At 39.5% G+C, this 18,315-nt stretch overlaps 4 protein-coding genes and 1 non-coding gene across 9 annotated transcripts; 3 read left to right on the forward strand and 2 right to left on the reverse strand.

The window, feature by feature from the left end:
- Nucleotides 1–965: 965 nt before the first annotated feature.
- LOC143359293 (calcyphosin-like protein) lies at nucleotides 966–3,840 on the forward strand. The gene is made up of 5 exons (XM_076797180.1): nucleotides 966–1,157; nucleotides 2,023–2,179; nucleotides 2,310–2,487; nucleotides 2,576–2,785; nucleotides 2,934–3,840. The coding sequence occupies exons 2-5, from the start codon at nucleotides 2,025–2,027 to the stop codon at nucleotides 3,033–3,035; spliced, it is 645 nt and encodes a 214-aa protein (XP_076653295.1). The 5' UTR covers nucleotides 966–1,157; nucleotides 2,023–2,024; the 3' UTR covers nucleotides 3,036–3,840.
- Nucleotides 3,841–4,597: 757 nt separating this feature from the next.
- Nucleotides 4,598–4,668, reverse strand: Trnag-gcc (transfer RNA glycine (anticodon GCC)). The gene has a single exon. It is a non-coding gene; the product is annotated as a tRNA-Gly (tRNA).
- A 785-nt stretch (nucleotides 4,669–5,453) lies between these two features.
- On the forward strand, nucleotides 5,454–8,640 carry LOC143359291 (27 kDa hemolymph protein-like). Its single transcript, XM_076797176.1, has 4 exons — nucleotides 5,454–5,928; nucleotides 7,108–7,593; nucleotides 7,678–7,849; nucleotides 7,945–8,640. Exons 1-4 carry the CDS (start codon nucleotides 5,832–5,834, stop codon nucleotides 8,153–8,155), a joined length of 966 nt encoding a protein of 321 aa, XP_076653291.1. The 5' UTR covers nucleotides 5,454–5,831; the 3' UTR covers nucleotides 8,156–8,640.
- Nucleotides 8,641–9,644: 1,004 nt separating this feature from the next.
- Nucleotides 9,645–13,401, forward strand: LOC143359289 (interferon-related developmental regulator 1-like). Its single transcript, XM_076797173.1, has 6 exons — nucleotides 9,645–9,918; nucleotides 11,201–11,679; nucleotides 11,758–12,011; nucleotides 12,114–12,357; nucleotides 12,444–12,659; nucleotides 12,743–13,401. The coding sequence occupies exons 1-6, from the start codon at nucleotides 9,885–9,887 to the stop codon at nucleotides 12,827–12,829; spliced, it is 1,314 nt and encodes a 437-aa protein (XP_076653288.1). The 5' UTR covers nucleotides 9,645–9,884; the 3' UTR covers nucleotides 12,830–13,401.
- Nucleotides 13,402–13,582: 181 nt separating this feature from the next.
- On the reverse strand, nucleotides 13,583–16,575 carry LOC143359280 (uncharacterized). 5 transcript variants are annotated; one of them, XM_076797156.1, is made up of 6 exons: nucleotides 16,197–16,564; nucleotides 15,268–15,986; nucleotides 15,060–15,182; nucleotides 14,814–14,978; nucleotides 14,584–14,748; nucleotides 13,583–13,982 (listed from the first exon to the last, which is right to left on the reverse strand). In XM_076797156.1, exons 1-6 carry the CDS (start codon nucleotides 16,234–16,236, stop codon nucleotides 13,704–13,706), a joined length of 1,491 nt encoding a protein of 496 aa, XP_076653271.1. In that variant the 5' UTR covers nucleotides 16,237–16,564; the 3' UTR covers nucleotides 13,583–13,703. The 5 variants fall into 5 exon arrangements, 4 of the variants coding, with proteins under 4 accessions (XP_076653271.1, XP_076653270.1, XP_076653269.1 ...); XM_076797155.1 differs by having other exon boundaries at nucleotides 15,268–15,998; nucleotides 16,197–16,563; XM_076797154.1 differs by having other exon boundaries at nucleotides 13,704–13,982; nucleotides 15,268–16,373; nucleotides 16,437–16,575.
- Nucleotides 16,576–18,315: the final 1,740 nt, after the last annotated feature.

An 18,315-nucleotide genomic window follows, 5' to 3' on the forward strand; every position in this document is an offset into this window, starting at 1 on the left:
AACACTCGCGTCATATCATTGCTTAACACTCGAATACGCCAGCAGGTCCTGTTTAGGGTAGTTATTCCGAATCCAAAGGTGGTTGAGCGTCCATGAAATAGTTGGAATAATTTTTTATGAACAGAGAAAGACACGGTCACGTCGTCCGCACAATACATAGAATGATCCTTCCGAAGAGATAGAGCGAGCTAATGCATAAAGCTTTGACCGGTACATACTAGGGATCGTCCTATAGTGCACCACCGGGAAATTTGGGTGACTCGCGAACTAAGATAAAGGAAGCGTGTGCATCCATATCTAGTGCAACATTCGCAGAAACTAGCAGGAGTGTGGTCAGCAGAACTCAGAAATGCATTCTCGCTAATGGAAGTCACATTGAACACGAGATGTACGTAGTCTTATCGCTACAACATACACTAGTAAATACAATATTACGAAATGTTAAATTTATTTCTTTTATTTCTGCCCTTGTGTAACCCTGAAGACCGTAGGATGCTACATGGTTGAAGAAGCGTCTTAATGCCCGCTTGCATACAAAAAAGATGTAAAAAGATATGTAACATTCCATTAAAAAAATGGTCACCTTTGTTTCTAGAAAAATATTAAAAATACAAAAAATTGAGATACGCTATCATATTGCTAGTAATATACTACAACTACAACTACCTCCTTTTCGGTTTTTTTTCAAATGTTTACCTTTTACGAAAAAAACGCTAGTACAAATTATCGCGAATACCCTGTATACGGTACATATATGTATAGCTAACCACCGATAGGAAATCGGTATTGGGAATTGATCACGCGTGAAATTTTTGCCGATATACGTGTTGTGACTGTTTGGTCGTTATGGATACGTTCTACAGACTATTGTATGGACATTGTATACGACAGCACACCTTGTTTTCCTATGTGAGCGTGGTGTCGATCAACGTACATACATACATACGTGCGGTGTGATCCACTGTATGCCGTCCTATTGAATGCGACCAGCCGCGTTAAAGGGACCATCTACCGTCATTCGCCTTCCGGTCTTCTTCGGAGTACTTAGTCGCGAATATTTCCTGCTCCTTATCCTGATCCTCGACGACTATCGTTCCGTCAAGAATCTTCTACAAAATTGGCGCGCATGATTTCGACTTCCTCTTCTTAGAATCGAGGTAAGTACAAAGTAAATGTAGAAAATAGAATGAGACTAAAAGAAAAATTAGTAAACACGCGAACACATACCTCGTAACTAACATTTTCCAATATTTTGGACAACAGGTATCCGCACCGTTCTAAAACATTACAAATAATTAACAAAAGCAATTTTTAGTCTACCCGATTGCGAGAAAGCGCGCACGGTACGCAGATTATGCTAATCGATCGGACCATGACAAATTACATTAGAATCGAATCGATACTTTCCTCTTTCCTCTTTCCTGCTTCTCGTACAATTGTGAAATAGAGATCCGCTTACAGCGTTTCGTCAGTCGTCGGTATTTAATTAAGTAAATATGGGCCGGGTATTTCACGAAGCCATACCGTTAACCGCACTCTGCAATCGAATAAAATGAAAATGTTTGTTTCGCATTACTTTGCAAAAGCTCCCCGGTGACTCTGCATATTCCCCGGTGATTTGAAAAAATAAAATTCATTATTATTGAAACAGGATTAGCGTGTACACACCAGGCCAAACCAGACCGATACCGCAACTCCCACTCTTCGCGTAAATCCCACCAGTTCCACACTCCCGTTGTCTTTCTCTGTTGGTTAAAAAGGCTACAAATATCGAAAAGCATTTTGCAAAAGGTGTCGAAGGATTCGACCGTGCACCTAATACAGCCAAAAGAAACGGCCAATGGTATAACTTTAGATTAACACATATTGCGTGGTATCGTACATGTTTTGTTCGTAGAGTAGATTAAACTACGTTCTGCGATTAGCTATCTCTCTCCTGGAGATGTAAAGTTATCCTTGTCGCGTGAGTCAACGCGATACGTTGCAACACAACGGTGAGGAGAACGGGTTTCTCTTTTGCAGGGATGTTCTTTAACAGACCGCAGAGCGCGACGACCAGACAAGAGACTGAGATGATCAATAAGGCCCAACGGGCCATACACACAGCCACGGACACCATAGAGAAGCTGCGTTTGCTCTGCCTGGCGAGAGGTGCCAACGGTATCCTTGGTCTGGGTAGGTGAGTTGTCAAACGATTCCATTTCGACAATCGCTTTCCAACGCGTTCCCGAAAGCAAAAGACAGAGCCATGTCGCGCGCAACAACGGTCTATCGATATCGATACAGCCAGTTTTCATTTTCATATTCAGAGTTTTCCGTCGTATGGACGACGATGGCAACAAGAAGCTGAACCTCGAGGAGTTCACGAAAGGTCTGGAGGAAACGGGTCTGGACGTTTCCGAGGAGGAGGTGAAAGAGATCTTTGAGAAATTCGACACCGACGGCGACGGGAACGTCAGCGTCGACGAGTTCATCGTTGCCATACGGGTACCGGAAGTTCTCGATTTCGATAGGTCGAAGTTCTCAAGGTATCGGATCGCGATCGCGACGATGACGAAGCGTTTTTGTTGTGCAGCCTCTGATGTCGCAGAGCCGCAGGAACGTGGTGGATCAGGCGTTCAAGAAGCTGGACAAAACTGGTGACGGTGTGATTACGATCGACGATCTGAAAGGAGTCTACAACGTGAAATGTCATCCTCGTTATATAAGCGGGGAGGAGAGTGAGGAGAGCATCCTGAACAAGTTCCTCGGCAATTTCGAGCAAAACAATACCAGGGACGGCACAGTGAGGATTGTTTTACATACATATACATACACATAACTATATTTTTCAAACGTTCTCGTTCTCGATACGTATAGATGCGCGTATAGGCAGAATTTCAGACGGAATATCGATGTTGATCACCTGAAACGTAATTCCACGTTAATTGCAGGTCACCGAGGAGGAGTTCATGAACTATTACAGCGCGATCAGCGCGAGCATCGACCATGACGCGTACTTTGATTTAATGATGCGGAATGCTTACAAGCTCTGAACTTTGTACGCAGCTATAGCCTACTCGGAATTATCGGCTTTATCAAGGACGTTAAGCTTTCACGGTCAATGTCGACAGCAAACCTATGCAGCTTGGTTATCCGCGCAGCACATTTGTGTTCCTTATTTACGAACCGAATTTATCCCTCTCTCTCTCTCTCTCTCTCTCCCTCTCGAATGCTGTAAGGCCTCCTTTATGTAATAATTAATGATTTAAAAAAGGTTAAACGTAGCCCGGTTTTCTCGGGCGCAGTTGATCAATGACTAAGCTATTCCATAATGAGGGCAGCGAGGAAATAATCTTGCAAAATAAGCTCCATTGTTCTTCGTAGACGTTCGACAGCGGTTCTCAATCGGGTCCACGAATTACGAATGTACCTCGGCAATCCGCCAATAAAATTAACCCCGGGAAGCCGACTGTACTGTGTTGATCGTGTTGGGAACATCTAAAATTCAATTATTATCCCATTACACAATTATATGAATTGTATGTGTGCATAGTGTATAAGGAATAGAAGTTGGTTACAGGGTCCAATACAGTGTAAACATGTAAATATCTACGATCAACATCGTATACCTACTTACTTACTGGAAACGGCGTGATCCTAAAGAATCACGATCGATTATATCCTTGTTAAAGTTTGATTGCCACTTCAACCTGTGTTTTATCAAGTTCAACGTTACACTTTACACTGAAAGAACAAAAAGTTGGAAACTCAAATGTACTGCATTATATAAAATACGATTTATTGGCATTCTGATATTATAACATCAAATATTCTAATAAACGTTTGTACTCGATCATATTACGCCTAGCCACCATATTAATGCCACTAATAAGTTGCCTAACGACAACTTATTATCGCTTTTTTTTTATTCCCAGTTAGCAATCGTTTATACCGCTGCGCTTGCGGTTCAATATTATCGCGTTGATGCACCATCCAACAGTTTATTGCAGTTATTCAATATTTATTAGGCAGCTTGCGATATCAGAGAACAATCTTATCGTGGAAGATAAGGAATCAAATATCCAATTAAATTCTATCTAAAAGGTTATCGAAACAGAATGTTCCTAAATTGTTACTTCCTCCGTTTCTCTATATACATAGAGAAAATTAGGTAGATTGTTTAATTAGAGGCAATCAATGTCTTCAAAATAGAACGAATGCTCTGGGATTTGGTATACGTAAGTATACAAAAAAATCTATTCAAATAAATCTTTATCATTAATTCAATATAAAATTAACCAGATGTTGGAGACTTTAACGACCTTCTTACATATTCTGTACACACTTGTCGCGTGTTTGCATCTAAATCGACATGCAAAATACTTTTTTAGATCAGACTCTCGGGTATCCTCGATGTTAGTGCTGTTTATGTAATATTTATAACTACCGTCTGTCAAAGTTTCGCATTTATGTACAACGGTGACTGGATGAAATGAACTCAGACTGCGCGTAAACAAATTAGTACAGCACCTCCCACTTAAGCACATACGTTTCTTTATCTTTGTTTTTAATCGGGTGATGAAAAAATAACTAAAAATCGGATGAAAAAGAAAACTGCATCGGCCGGGAATCGAACCCGGGCCGCCCGCGTGGCAGGCGAGCATTCTACCACTGAACCACCGATGCTTCTGGTATCATGTTTAACGGAATATATAGATCAGCGCAACAATAGTTATGTTTATCACGACAAAATTATTTAAATCAGCTGAATTGATTACTTATTACTTCTACCGTATATATCCGTATATACACAAATGTTTATACATGAACACGCCTGTTCGAAATGCAGCAAAATTTTTTGGACCCAACGCCCGCGCCTTTTCAAGCATTTTGAAAACCTGGAACCTATTAAACTGATTGTGAGTGGCTGGTGAAGGTATTGGGGACCCATAAGGGATTACACGCTTTATAAATTCCGTTCATAAAATCTTTCGGGTCATTGGAAGCGTGTAGTAAAAAACATATAACCCACGAGGATGTTTTGCAAGGACAATGAACTCGATGTCTTTTTATTAAAACTTTGGAGCTTTTGCATGTTGACAATTTTGCAAAAATAGATTCTTCCCGTTCGCTCGATGACTGATCGCTACGTACAGTAAAATTTAACATATCCGCCGTCCCACAACTAATCGGAATTCATTTGAAAACGAGTCGATTTATTTGAGCAAAATTTTTGCATTTTTTATCACGTGTCGACACTTCGCAATATGCAGTATTATTCTTTCTGCGTATCCCTGGCAGACATTTGAAATGGCAGAAACCTGTGAAATCGAAAAGAACTTTGAAGTACATATATTTAGTCGTGAAATTGGAACGTGTGAGGAAGAGTGAGAGAAAGTGTGCATGTGTATGTGCGCGCGAGTGGAGAGGGTAGGATTCTCATCGAATTTATATAAGCCGAGCGCACGCGCTCGGCGGTTCAGTATCGGAGTAGCGTTACTCTGTGCGATCGTCCGAAGTTGTGTCATTGCGCTCTCCGCTTCCCAATTTTCGTCCTGCTCTTTCACCTTTGTCCCCTCCCTGCCTTTCACTGTTTCCGTGCGTCGCGTCATAAAGTTACGTGTCGTTATAGACCTCTGGTAATAACAGAGCAAAACCGGGTACGGGTACGTGGACGGGAACAGGGAGCGGGAACTTGGACCCGTCGCGAGCCAGACGACACGCTCGTAAATCGTAACAGTGATGCGCATCTGAACGGTGTATATCCATCTTGCTCGTACAGCGGCACGTACTCTTTTGCCGTCGCGAGTCGCGAGTAAACGCCGTCTCACGTAACGGCGTTTTGCAAGATGATTTCCTCGGCGAAACGGGTACTTCTACGTGAAAAGTCAAGAGAACCTGCGATGACCAAATCCTCGACAATCGTTGCTCTGGTGCTCCTTTGTGGTAAGTCCGCCCTCGGCGATAGTCGACGAGAACTGGGAAACGTAAGATCTTGCTCGTTTTTGTGTTCCATCCACGTTGACAGAGTTCAAGCTGAAATGATTCACGACACGCAACGTATCACGATAAACAACAAAGGAAGGAAACGCGCGAACGAGAGAGACAGTTGTATCGATAGCGAATTCGATGCGTGTAAAACGATCGCATGCACAAAATCATATGCCTACGTACTTCGAGCTCGAGAATGCTGTACGGTTTTTTTCACGTTCGCTTCTCGTTACGCTTGCTGTGTCAGATTCAGATTGAAATACGACTCTTTTTTTTTGTTTCTTTTTTTCTTTCTGCAAGCAGTTCGTTATGTTACGAGCTGTGTATCTATCGCGGCATTGTTTCGACAAGAACAGTACGGTAAACTTGAATCATAGTCGATTCACGATTAAAAGAACGATAGAGCGACCTTCGATCGCGTTCGCATAATCGATAAGAAATGATTGGTCGGAGCATGGAATCCGACAAGGTAAAATCGAATTATATGTACTCTTACAATTAGAATTAGAGACGTACCGTTCAGATAGATTGTTGCTTTTCATTTTCCGCATAACTATCCGAAATATGTATAAAATAAATGAGAATCTGCTTTATTGCCGGGTGTGTGCAGTGTGCAAGTCTTTACGTTACGATACACGTGTGACGAATGACGAATACATACGTATCTCTTCGATTTCCGTACTTTGTACCCCCTTTAGATGCATTTTGATTTGCTCGATTGTATTTCACGGGATGCAAACGCCGTACTTCACAATGACGTACGATAAAATATACCGATACCGATACCGATACCTACACCGAAAGTAGATGTATTTACACGGTGGAATTATTAACTCGTAATTCATAAAACGTATCGGGACTCTCCTAGTTACGGGCTCTTGATTTCAGTGTTTCGTAACTGAAGTACTTATACATATAGGTGGCTGATGCGTTTACTTCCGCCTCCGTTGCGAGAAACAAATATTATTCTAAATCGAAACTTTTGAACTTGGACAGTTAAAATCGAAGCCGTTGAAAGGCCGCTAAACAACCGTGCAGGGGTTCATTCTCCCTAGTGAGATCTATAACGTTCTGTATTGGATTACTTTTAACAAGATGAATTACTCAGCCGTTTCTCTGTTTTTTTCTTTTTAGGTTTCTTTGGGCACACTAATTCCCAAGAAAATGCCGACGATGTAATAAATAAAGTATCCAACCTGATAGATCCAAAAACTCTGAACGCATCCGGGATTGATTTGTCCGCTATAAACGCATCCGCGATACCGGCTCTCAACGAGGCGAAGAATTTGTTTAAACAAAAATGCGACAAGAACGGAGGCGAAGGTACATTTGAGAATGCTATGAAAGCGGAAGAAAAATTGGAAGAATGCATCAGATCATTTGTAAACCTGAAGCAGCTCGAAACCGAGATGGAAAAGTATAAACCTACTGGAGATTTGGACGTGGTGTTTAGAAGATATTGCAGCAAGACACCCAAGCTTAAAAAGTGTATGAGCAATTTCACAGATGCGACGGAACCCTGTTTTGAACCATCGGAAAGAGAGACTAAGAAAATACTTTTAAACGTTACTGATTCTCTCTTAAATTTTGTTTGTTTCAAAGAAGGAGATCGTATTGCTCGTATGTATACAAACATTCAAATAATTATATTCGCTGAAACTCTCTATCAAAACTCTAGCTAAATGGATTTCTTATTGTTTCTAGTTTTTATATCTGCTAATGGACCAGAATGTTTGGAGTCGAAACAGCATGAAATTGAAAACTGTATCAATGCTACGTATAGCAAATACATCCCTTCTATGGATGCGAACAATGGATCGTTGATAGGATTGGATCTCATCGAACATCTGTTTGTACTTGGTAATAAAGAATGCGGGTAAGTAGACGTTCAAATAGTAGAATACAACAGAATTATGCTAATGGCGACACAATAATATTTTAACCGATCTGTTTCTTCCGATGTACACGCAGGGACGTTTCTACTGTCCAAAGCTGCATCGTTAAAGAATTGGAAAAATGTTCGGATCCCACGCCTGCCAACATTGTGGATTCCATATTCAACTTCATTTTACGAGCAACACCTTGTAAAAATGTGGTGCCTGGTCTAAATGCTGCTGCTACGTCTATGATTAGTTTATTATTGACTTCGAGTCTGGTACTCTTGTCGCTGAGACTCGTTTGAACAAACTATTTAAAATTTTGCACTGTTCTCTCCAATGTCGACAAATGTGCACAATCGACTGTTCTTTATATTACCAATTTTGTTTTTCTTACCTTACGATTCTATGAGGTGCATCGAACGATGCAACAGCATCCTCTTTTAATGTAATATATATGAAACTTGTACAAAATCACTGAAGAAAATTGTATAACATATTCAAAACATAGTAAAACTTTTCTTTTCTTTCGTTTTCGATGTGCTGTAAAATTGAAATGTAATCGCTACATTTGATTGCCAAATTTGCTGTTTTCATGTTCCAGGTGCTTCGGAATAGACTGACATATTCATAAGCGTCCATCTATAATCTATATGTATACATAAATAAGAATTATGGTAAAACCTAATTCTTTTTAACTTTTACTACACTTTGAATATGTTAAATTTTGTACCATAGAAATGTATTCGAACAGATTGATACAATCTTGTAATATAGATATTATAATGTATGTATATGTTTGTATTCGCATTCATCCTTAATTTTATCATTTGATACGTATTTACATCCTGTTTCTTTGAAATATTTAAAAGCGCAGCATTAATTATTAAATCGTAAAAAAAAACGATATAACTAGATATCATTCATTGTTATTCTTATGTTGACACCATACCAAAAGTGCGTCGTTCTTGTGGAGAACTTAAAGAATGGTTGTTTATATTTTCATAAATGTTGTTTTTATATTTCAAGAGTACAAAATAATAATCAATTGTTTAAATAATTGTGTTTAATCTTCTCCTTGTACCTAATACATATTATCTTCTCTAAATAAAGTGAATCGCGATTAAAAACGGATTAACCCTTTAGTTACTGGTGTATATGTGTTAACAAATGTGTCTGTCTAAACGCAAAACAAAAAAAAAGAAAAGTTGCATTTCTTATGCGCGATCGGAAATATGGGCCCCACGTTCGAAAGGAAGGCAATATAAACAAATACATCGAGCATACAAAGCGGTGTTTTTTATGCGTCTGATACGTAACGAACGAAACATAAACACTCTAAATACATACGCACTTGTTGCATCGACGCAATCTCGATAAAATAAATAAAAGTACCCCCGTTCCCGACATAATTCATCAAATTGCTTGCCGTATCTCACAAAAGCTTCGTGCCGTCGTCTATTGACGATAGCCGTAGTTAAAGGGTTAATAAATAGTGTTAGTGTTAGCGTTAATCATTTTGATCTGTTTCGATCATTCCGTTCGTGCATAAGTGTGGAGGTTCAACTTGGCGATAAAGATTCAAGGAAAACAAAATAACGATGGCTGCAGTGTGATCACGTGACGGAGCACCGATTGGTCGATTCTGTGCACGAGCTTCTTGGAAATTCAGTTTCCCGCGTGAATTTCCAACCGAGTTCTTTCGAGGCACGATAGCAAGAGGCTGATTGGCCAATTCGCAACGACACGATCAACGTGGCGCCTGCGCCGTAAACGTTTCGGGGAGTTTCGTCCGTGTTCGGGTACGTTCGCGATTTCGTGAAAGACAGTGCACTTGAGAAAGCCCGTCGTAGGCTGTCTCGACGTGTATGTTTTGAACAGTTCGCACCATGTTAATGAGTTTCTACCAAGTTTTTATTAAAAGTTCATGTGGTGCGTTCAGTATACGAAGGAAAGCTACTAGTGCAAGACATTTACCCTCTTGATCGAGTATTTTCGTTAGTATCAATTGTGCAATAAGGAAGGTGAAGAACGATGCCAGGCAAAGGGGGTAGAAGAGGAAAATCCGGTAAAAACTATTTCATCATTTTTACGTTTCCGTTTTTCCTGTCGCGAATCTATCGTTCTCGACCGAAATAATCTTTGGTAGTTTACAATCGGGCACATGGTCCCATTGAATTATCAACCTTCGCGACAAATGAGTAGAAGCCTTCGTGTCATCCTGCGTATAAGTCTTGCTTATATCGTCTTACGTCACTGCTATGCTCGTTCAATCGTAGCATTTTCGTTTAAACATTTGCACCGAAACGGTGTTTCGTTTATTCCGTGGCCAAGAAATCGTCTATCGATTTACCGGGAGTACCTTTAAATATATTAAAGTGAGCTAACATTGTATCGGTACCAGACCAGTACCACCTACCCCCATGTGACTTTCATGCTTTTCTCACATGGATCTTTGGGTTAGACGCAGGCAAAGGCGTTCGGGAAAATTCGATGAATTCGATAATACTCGATGATCCATGCTACTTTGGCCGATATTTTGTTCTTAGATTGCACTAGAAACATACGTGGTTTTCGATAATCTTGTCTCTGAACGGGTCACAAAGAAATTATAAAATTTCGTATTACTTTCGTTTGATTTTCACGTCGCTTAAACGCAACAAAGGTTAGATGGCTGAATTGTTCTTTTCGCGACGACCAATCGTGCGTTTTCTTCTAAATTTAGATTGTGCTCTATCTCACATATATAGCATAACATCGAAACTTCACCGTTCAATGAATCGTCGTCGTAACAAATGTTTAAATAATTTCTCACCGCTAGCTACTCGTTTGCAAAAATAATTGTTACCTTTTGTTCTGTATACGCAGTGACGATAACGATCTGTCGCTTGAAACGAACAAAAATGTTTTATGATGCGTTAACAAGAACAACAATTAACGTTGCAAACATGTAATTAACATTGTTTCCCTTTCCTCATGAATGAGAAACTGCAGGATAAAATTGTTGAACAATGGAATTCCTAGTCCTTCTTGTTCAATAATATCACCTTATACAATAACAGTCACATATGGTACAGTTATATTGGATGTCAAGAGTGGCAGCTGTTTATACTATGTAATATGACATTCGTTTTGAACAGCTGTTATCTTCTCCTTTCACTGAATGTGCCAATTACACAAGATTATTAATTTGTCGGTATTAGTGCTATCTGTTTATGTCGTGTTTATATTTCATGAATAATTATGATTTAGTTCTAAAAATTTTAGCAAAGAAAAATATGTACAAGCAAAGCAGAGAGATATATGTACATATAGTAAGATGTTTATCAAAGAAAATATTCCTTAAATAGGTCACAGCGGAAAAAGAGCTGAACTAACATCCGATGAAGATTCAGTTAACAACGATGCGTGCAGCGTTACCAGCAGTCAATCCGATAATCGTAGCATGTTGGACGATGTGAACGATACCGAAGTAGAAGAGTTTGCGCAACAAGAAGCATTCGAAGAAAAACTTAAAGAAGCGATAGATGGTTTAACTCAACGAAGCGCAAAGGGCAGGACGGTTTGCTTCAGCGGAATAGAAAGGATATTTGCCCTGAAATATGTTCCAGACTTTGTGGAAGACAGAAAAATGACTATCACTGATTCCATAGAACGAGGTCTGAAGAAGGGTCGTGGGGAAGAGCAGTCGACAGCAGCCAGATTGAGTACTTTGCTTTGCGTTCAATTGGGAGCATTTGAAAGCGCAGAAATGGTATGCAGAGACCTGAAAAGTACTTTGATTTTCATAATTAACGATACATCTGCGTCGACTCAAGCTCGCTCTGAGGTAAACAATAATTCTTAATATATTTTGCAAGTAAACGCAGGCATGAAATACGTGTACAGTGATTCTTCTGTTTTACAGTGTTGTTGGGCTTTGAGCATGAATCAGTTCTTATCGGGCAACGATGTTACGGACACTTTTGAAATTGTACAATTACTGTCTGGTATTTTTGCTGGTTCATACTTGAAGGGAAATGGAGCTGTACCGATTATTTCTACGGAAATGGCAGCATTGCATGCAGCAGCTATTTCTGCGTGGACTCTTCTTTTAACAGTTATGTCTTCAGCCGACGTGTATAATTTTGTTGCGAGCAATAGATCCAACAGTTACATGCCGTACGTACTTAATTTTTATTATAAATATATAGATGTATCTGTATGCAAGGAACACGTGGAAATGTTAGTACGGAACAGTAACGAGAGTCGTATGTATTTTAGATCTTTGAACAGATTGCGTGAATTATTGGATTCACCGCATTTGGATGTAAGGCTTTCGGCTGGAGAAGCTCTTGCTGTGATATTTGAACTTGGTAGGGGCTTCTGCTGTGATTACGAACAAGATTGGTCATTGGATTTAATCGAAGTGTTGAAAGAATTAGCAACAGACTCGAACAAATACAGAGCAAAGAAGGATCGTAAACAACAAAGAGCCAATTTCAGAGACATACTTCGTTATATAGAAGTAAGATAGAAAATAACTACAGAAACGAATTACATTCGATCACTTACCATTTTAATATTAATCGCTATCGCTTTACCGATTATCAGGAAGACACAGTATCAGAGATGCACGTAAAATTCGGCCAAGAAATTCTATATTTAGAAGGATGGTGTGCACGAACTCAGTATAACGCATGCTGTAGATTATTAGGCCCAGGTATTAATATTCATCTTGCAGAAAATCAACTGTTACGCGAAATTTTCCATCTTGGTAATAAGGTTTTACCTGTTAAACTGAATCAAAAAACTACCAAATTGGAGAGGGTAAGTCCAGTTCCATAACAAAACGTGATTAACTCTCGCACATACCTTACAATGCTAATGATATATCGAAATTACATTTACAGACGTTAATGAATGCAGCTGCATTTAAGGCTCGCACTATTTTACGCAATAAGAACAGAGATAAACGATCAGCAGCCTTGGCACCGTAATTCTTCAACTTTCTGCTTTTATACATTAGATAATTTGATTTAGGATAATGAAATCTCTTTTTTATTTATTATAACCACCGTCTGGTAATACAAATTCATTAAATGTATTGAGTTTTCCACAACAAACTAGAAAAAATTGTAAATAGAAATAATCATGGACAAAAAGATAATACGTAAATTTTGTTTATTGCGATGCAATTGAAAATTTGTTTCAGCCTATTTTTGATTAGTTGAAAACAATGCTGTCCGATATTATTTTGTGTTACTTACGTTCTGTATGTACGAAACTGAAATGTATTGTATGTATATACTTACGATAACTATAAATACTTGATACAATAACAATCTATTGTTTTCTATATACATATATAATATGCAGTAAAATGATTAATATCAATGATTTTGTAAAGTATAACGAGTGCAAACTTATGTATGCGATGCAGAAAATTGTTAACTTTACTTGTTTTATTTCATTGAGAATCTATAGTAGCATTGTACATAATTACATAAGTTATAACATAGCATAGGATTCTTCATTTTATTACATAATAAAATACGGTGAAATACTTGCATTTCTTGTACTTTTATTATATAACAATCCACATATACTTGTAAATAACCCATTTCCCATGAATTATATTCTCATTTCCTCATATTTACATCACAGCTGGGTTAAATGGGTGTAAATTATTACAATAATTGTATCGAATAACTATGCACACATGTACTGTATAGAGGCACACAGTTGTTTAGGTTTGTTTGTGTGTGTGCGTGCGTGTTTCTGCGCACGGGCGTGTATATATATAAAAAGAGGATTCGCGATACTGATCAGGTTTGACATAAAGAGAAAAGCTGCAATTACATACAGCAGTTACTACACGTGTAATTTCAATGTTTGATTCTTAAATTCCTTTTCGGATAACATGTGCCACCTATAATTCAATATTTTCGAGACCGCTCTCTCTGTACTCTCGTAGCTGCGACTATTTGTTTTAATCCATTCGTAATGTGCCGAGGACCAATTCGTTATTTTTAACCAATCCCTGTCGCATCTTTTCAATACTGCGTTTCGTCGAACATAGAAACGGCGCAAGGCCTTAGCGGTGAAGACGATTTCTAGAATTGTGGCTGTTGATATCTTATCACGGATCATCTGTAGAAAAAATAGATTTCCAGTGTGAAACTCAATCGAATAATTATTCGTATTTCAACTATTGCAAACATCTCTCCAAAATTCAATAGTTAGTTACTTCTAAGTTTGTATATCGCAATTATATTAACCATGATAAAAGAGAAAGTACAAAACATCAGGGATATTTGGCTTTGTTAGTCTGACATCAATAATTCAATCCTCAGCCAAGTTATTAAATGTGTCATGGTGAAGTATTTGCCTCCCACTGACTGGCTTCCAAGTCATTGATACAATAATCGGTCTCTATATAAATCTGTTGCCTTGTACACTATTCGCAGATCATCGATATTGCCACATAACATATGTACATAAATAGATCTCTAAAAGGTTCGAGATGCACTTTTTATGTTTTCTACATGTACTTATTTATACAGACTTATTTTGAAAGAATGGGTTACAGTTTAGTTAGATGGAACTTACGCAAACACCAATAAAGTCTTTTGTACAACAAGAATCTGAACGCATGCCATCACACCGTAAAAAGGTTGTTAGAATCTTAGCATTTTAGGAAAGCTGTCTGTCATAGATTACATTGGAAGTTTGTTCAAACACAAAATGCTACCAGTGTATGAAGATTTGGACACATTCTGCAAAATTGCACTAATGCTTCGTCCAATCTTTGTGCAAAGTTCCTATGTAAAAAGTATCTTGTCAATCCTTTGAATGCGTATACTTTTATCGTTTGTTTGAAAAATGTTCCATGAGTTAAAATAGTGGCAGATGAAATCTGTAATATTTATTTAACTATTAGACGACGAACAAATAGTATTATACATGGTTGAATACACTGACCTGTGTATTTGGATTATCCAGCACAATGCTATGGCATGGAATACCTCCGTGTTCCAATAAATCGATAGGCAAAAGTATATCGGTGGGTTTAAAACTTTCCACTTCGAAATGAACTTTAAGATAGGGATTGTTCTTTCTCATTTTTATCCAACATGCTCTCTTAGGCTGAATCAAAAAATGTTTGAAAATAAAATTTCTCAGAAATTTCAGAAAGCACATTCTAAACTAATGGAACATAGCAATTACCAATCTCATTGTGGTGTCCTTTGGACTATATCGATTTTGAACGATATGAAGATGTTCCAATTTAGTGTAGCCAATTAAGTCTATTACATCCTCATGAAGGTTTTGTGGACTAATAATCAACACCTTTGCAAGCAAAGCGAATACTTCAATTTAAAGAGTTCACATCTATTTTACCAAAAAATTTTTTGAATTCATATACAGAACTTACATTCAGATTAAGGAATACTCCCACATGAAGAAGGGGGCAATAATATCTTGTGGTATTGATCAGTACCAATTTAGATAACGTTTGCGTACAATTAGCGCAAATATCATCCATTAAGTGTAAAGCTTCTTTACTATCCAACATAAGATCTATTAATTCTAAACACCGTATGTTACATAAATTGCGCATAAGTCTCTTCAATTCCTCCAATAATTTCCCACCGGTTCCAAAGAGCCTGACATGATCATGGTCATCTCTGTTTGCCATGTTACAAGGAAATGTAAATTTCAGTCGTCTAATGTATGTACCAACACCTGCTACCGATGTATTATCGGATCCTTGTCTTTCGGTATACCAAGATACCATATTCATAAATTCGAAAAGATTATAAAAATTTAACATTGGTTCGAAGATTAATGTTCGAAAATTTCGTCCAACTTTATTCAAACATGCGGAGGTTCTCATGTGATCCAAGACGTATTGCCAACCGCTATAATAATTAAACTTGCCCCGAGTAAGCGTGGTATCCTCCAAAGTAAAAGTGGACCAAACGTTTTGTAATTTAAAGGCACGATACCACGATTTGCACACCAACGATGCATAATAACGTTCACGAACAGTTAAATAGGAGAAAATTTCCTCTAGAAGTATATCAGGAGTTTGATCCCAGTGGCTGTATACTCTCGTTTCTTTATCTTCTTCCGTCTCTTCGTCGTCGAGGTCTATGTACAACGCTACATGAGAAGTTTCTATTAAAACACGATATATATAGAATACTTGTCCGAAACATATACCGTTCTCTAACGTAATGTAGTCTTTCACCGGTATGTGCGCCGGTAACGTAAAAATGTAACTACAGAAAAAATGCGCATCTAAAATTTTTATTATTTCTGACACATAATTTTCTAACCTAAAACGGTTCACCTGCTTACCTCTGTCCTCGTTGTCGAACTTCCAACAGCCCTTGCTCATTTTCGTAACGAACTGTCGTCTTGTCAAAATACAATAACTGTGCGCCCGTGATAAAGTATTTTCTCTGCGATATTTCTAAAAATACATTAAAATAGGAAGGGGACGTCGCAACTGATCGAACAACTCCATGGTGCAGCCTGCAACGAGATATTCTTAGATCTTAGATTCAATTTGCCGCCGTGAACTTTATATTTTCGTACCGACGAATTTCTGATACTATTTGAATCAGCCAATCAAATGTTATCTCAATAACGATCACAGATTACGAGAGACACCGAGCGTGTACCGCGTTCAACCATGGAATATGTATATAGTTAGTGTGCCGGCCCGGCTGTTGGTACATCGGCACGTCGTTGGTACATCGTGGGTACGTAAGCGTACCTATATACTTGAATTTGAATTGTACAAGGTTCCGATGCTACTATCGCAGACGAGGTATAGGATAGACCTATCATCCAATGTATTTACGTGGCCCACTTTTGTGGGGTCACGTAACCTGACTTAACCCTATTACCATTTTCGTGTCACATCCTGTATTACCAACTGGAACTAAAATCTGCCGACAGCGTTGTTAGTGGTAGAAATTAAAAATAAAAATAGCTATATATAGCCACAGTCGAGGTATACATAGGAGTAGACCAATCACCATATGCGATTTCGTGTCTCAAATATACACAACTGGTTTTCTTACGCCCTCTACGCTCACGAACGATACATGTTGGAACTAGATCTACAAAAATGATAAAATCTGGTCTAATACAAATGGTTGAAGAGTTATGTCACCGACGAGATATATATAAAGACTGCCAGCCTTACGGGAAAATGTGTCGCTCGAAAACTGCTGTAGGTTTAAGGGTCCCGCGGATAAATGCGGAACCCAGATGCAGCCTACTCTGCACAGAACCGCTGGGAGACTTTTATCAAAAGTGATTCACTCGTGTATGCAACAAAACAACTTTATTCGACTTTACTTCGAGAGCGTAGGATCGAGACGTCTGTCTCGATCGAGAGTCCGGCAGCGAGAGAGTACATCGGGCGGTTCTCTCGCCTGCATTGCCCGAGGTTGAGAGTGCCAACCTCGTCAGAGCATATTCTCTAGGCGCGTGCCTAGGGGAATGGCGCGGCAGCGCCAATATCCCTACACACTCCCTCCCGAGTGTATACGACATTTAAATTAACCGCTGTTTTAACAAGGAGAAGTGTTACACATACTGCATGCACTTACAATTTTCTTTTTATAATTCTACTCGTTTCGGCAGCGAACGTAACGCGCTTTTTATTTGTATACGTGCGGATCGTGCTGCTTCCCGAAACGGCTGCAGGGTCGCCGGCAGCTTCTAAGTTCGATTCGCGAACTGCGTACGCGGGTTTTACATTTTCAACAGATACCGAACGCGGTTTACAATTGACCTCGATTTCGATGACTCTGTCGTTGACGCGTTTTAAGACTTTATGCGGTCCCGTGTATGGACGTTCAAGCGATTTCTTGAGAGTGCCTGCAGGGTCGCCAGCAGCAAATGCGACGTGGTTGCGCACGCTTACAATTCCTTAATGTTTCTTACAGCTAAGATACGCGAGGACTATGTACAACTTATGACTAAGTACGCGATAAGGTACGCAGCACCGTGCGCTGGCTCGCGACGGGGGTGCGCTGGAAGAATGTTTCCAGGACCTCGCGGAAATAACGCGCGGTTTGCACGGAGTGGTGGCGCAAGAATTTCGATCGGGGTTGATCTAAACCATTCTTTTGCCATTTGGACATGTGCGCGGGCGCGTGCGTGCGCATGTGTGCGGCGGGCGCGTTTGCGGCGCGTGTGTTGTGGCGCGGCGCGTGTCGCGGCAGACGCGTGTGTGTGGGCGCGGCGCGTATGTGTGCGCGTTGTCGCGGCGAACGCGTGTGTGTGACGCGGCGCATGTGTAGCGCGCGTGTGCGTGTGTACGACCATTGTTGCTTGATTATGAATCCTTGCCGCGGAAGGAGGACTCGACTTGGGCGAACCAAAGTGCCGGATCTTCTTTGAAGAAATCGGGCACTTTTGGTTGCCGGTATGAATCGACGCGACCCTGTAACAACGAATG

The sequence above is a fragment of the Halictus rubicundus genome, chromosome 11 (genome assembly GCF_050948215.1).
Source record: "Halictus rubicundus isolate RS-2024b chromosome 11, iyHalRubi1_principal, whole genome shotgun sequence".
NCBI classification, from domain to species: domain Eukaryota; kingdom Metazoa; phylum Arthropoda; class Insecta; order Hymenoptera; family Halictidae; genus Halictus; species Halictus rubicundus.

What these genes read in the sequence shown, in the direction of transcription:
- LOC143359293 (XM_076797180.1), top strand. Translation starts at nt 2,025, where the DNA reads ATGTTCTTTAACAGACCGCAGAGCGCGACGACCAGACAAGAGACTGAG. An exon ending in GGTATCCTTGGTCTGGGTAG is followed by an intron (nt 2,180 to 2,309) that starts GTGAGTTGTCAA and finishes TTTCATATTCAG; the next exon opens with AGTTTTCCGTCGTATGGACG. An exon ending in AGTTCATCGTTGCCATACGG is followed by an intron (nt 2,488 to 2,575) that starts GTACCGGAAGTT and finishes TTTGTTGTGCAG; the next exon opens with CCTCTGATGTCGCAGAGCCG.
- LOC143359291 (XM_076797176.1), top strand. Translation starts at nt 5,832, where the DNA reads ATGATTTCCTCGGCGAAACGGGTACTTCTACGTGAAAAGTCAAGAGAA. An exon ending in AGAAGGAGATCGTATTGCTC is followed by an intron (nt 7,594 to 7,677) that starts GTATGTATACAA and finishes TATTGTTTCTAG; the next exon opens with TTTTTATATCTGCTAATGGA. An exon ending in CTTGGTAATAAAGAATGCGG is followed by an intron (nt 7,850 to 7,944) that starts GTAAGTAGACGT and finishes ATGTACACGCAG; the next exon opens with GGACGTTTCTACTGTCCAAA.
- LOC143359289 (XM_076797173.1), top strand. Translation starts at nt 9,885, where the DNA reads ATGCCAGGCAAAGGGGGTAGAAGAGGAAAATCCG. An exon ending in CGACTCAAGCTCGCTCTGAG is followed by an intron (nt 11,680 to 11,757) that starts GTAAACAATAAT and finishes TCTGTTTTACAG; the next exon opens with TGTTGTTGGGCTTTGAGCAT. An exon ending in ACATACTTCGTTATATAGAA is followed by an intron (nt 12,358 to 12,443) that starts GTAAGATAGAAA and finishes ACCGATTATCAG; the next exon opens with GAAGACACAGTATCAGAGAT.
- LOC143359280 (XM_076797154.1), bottom strand. Translation starts at nt 16,236, where the DNA reads ATGAGCAAGGGCTGTTGGAAGTTCGACAACGAGGACAGAGGTAAGCAG. An exon ending in GAGTATTCCTTAATCTGAAT is followed by an intron (nt 15,183 to 15,267) that starts GTAAGTTCTGTA and finishes TTGCTTGCAAAG; the next exon opens with GTGTTGATTATTAGTCCACA. An exon ending in AGGACACCACAATGAGATTG is followed by an intron (nt 14,979 to 15,059) that starts GTAATTGCTATG and finishes TTTTTGATTCAG; the next exon opens with CCTAAGAGAGCATGTTGGAT.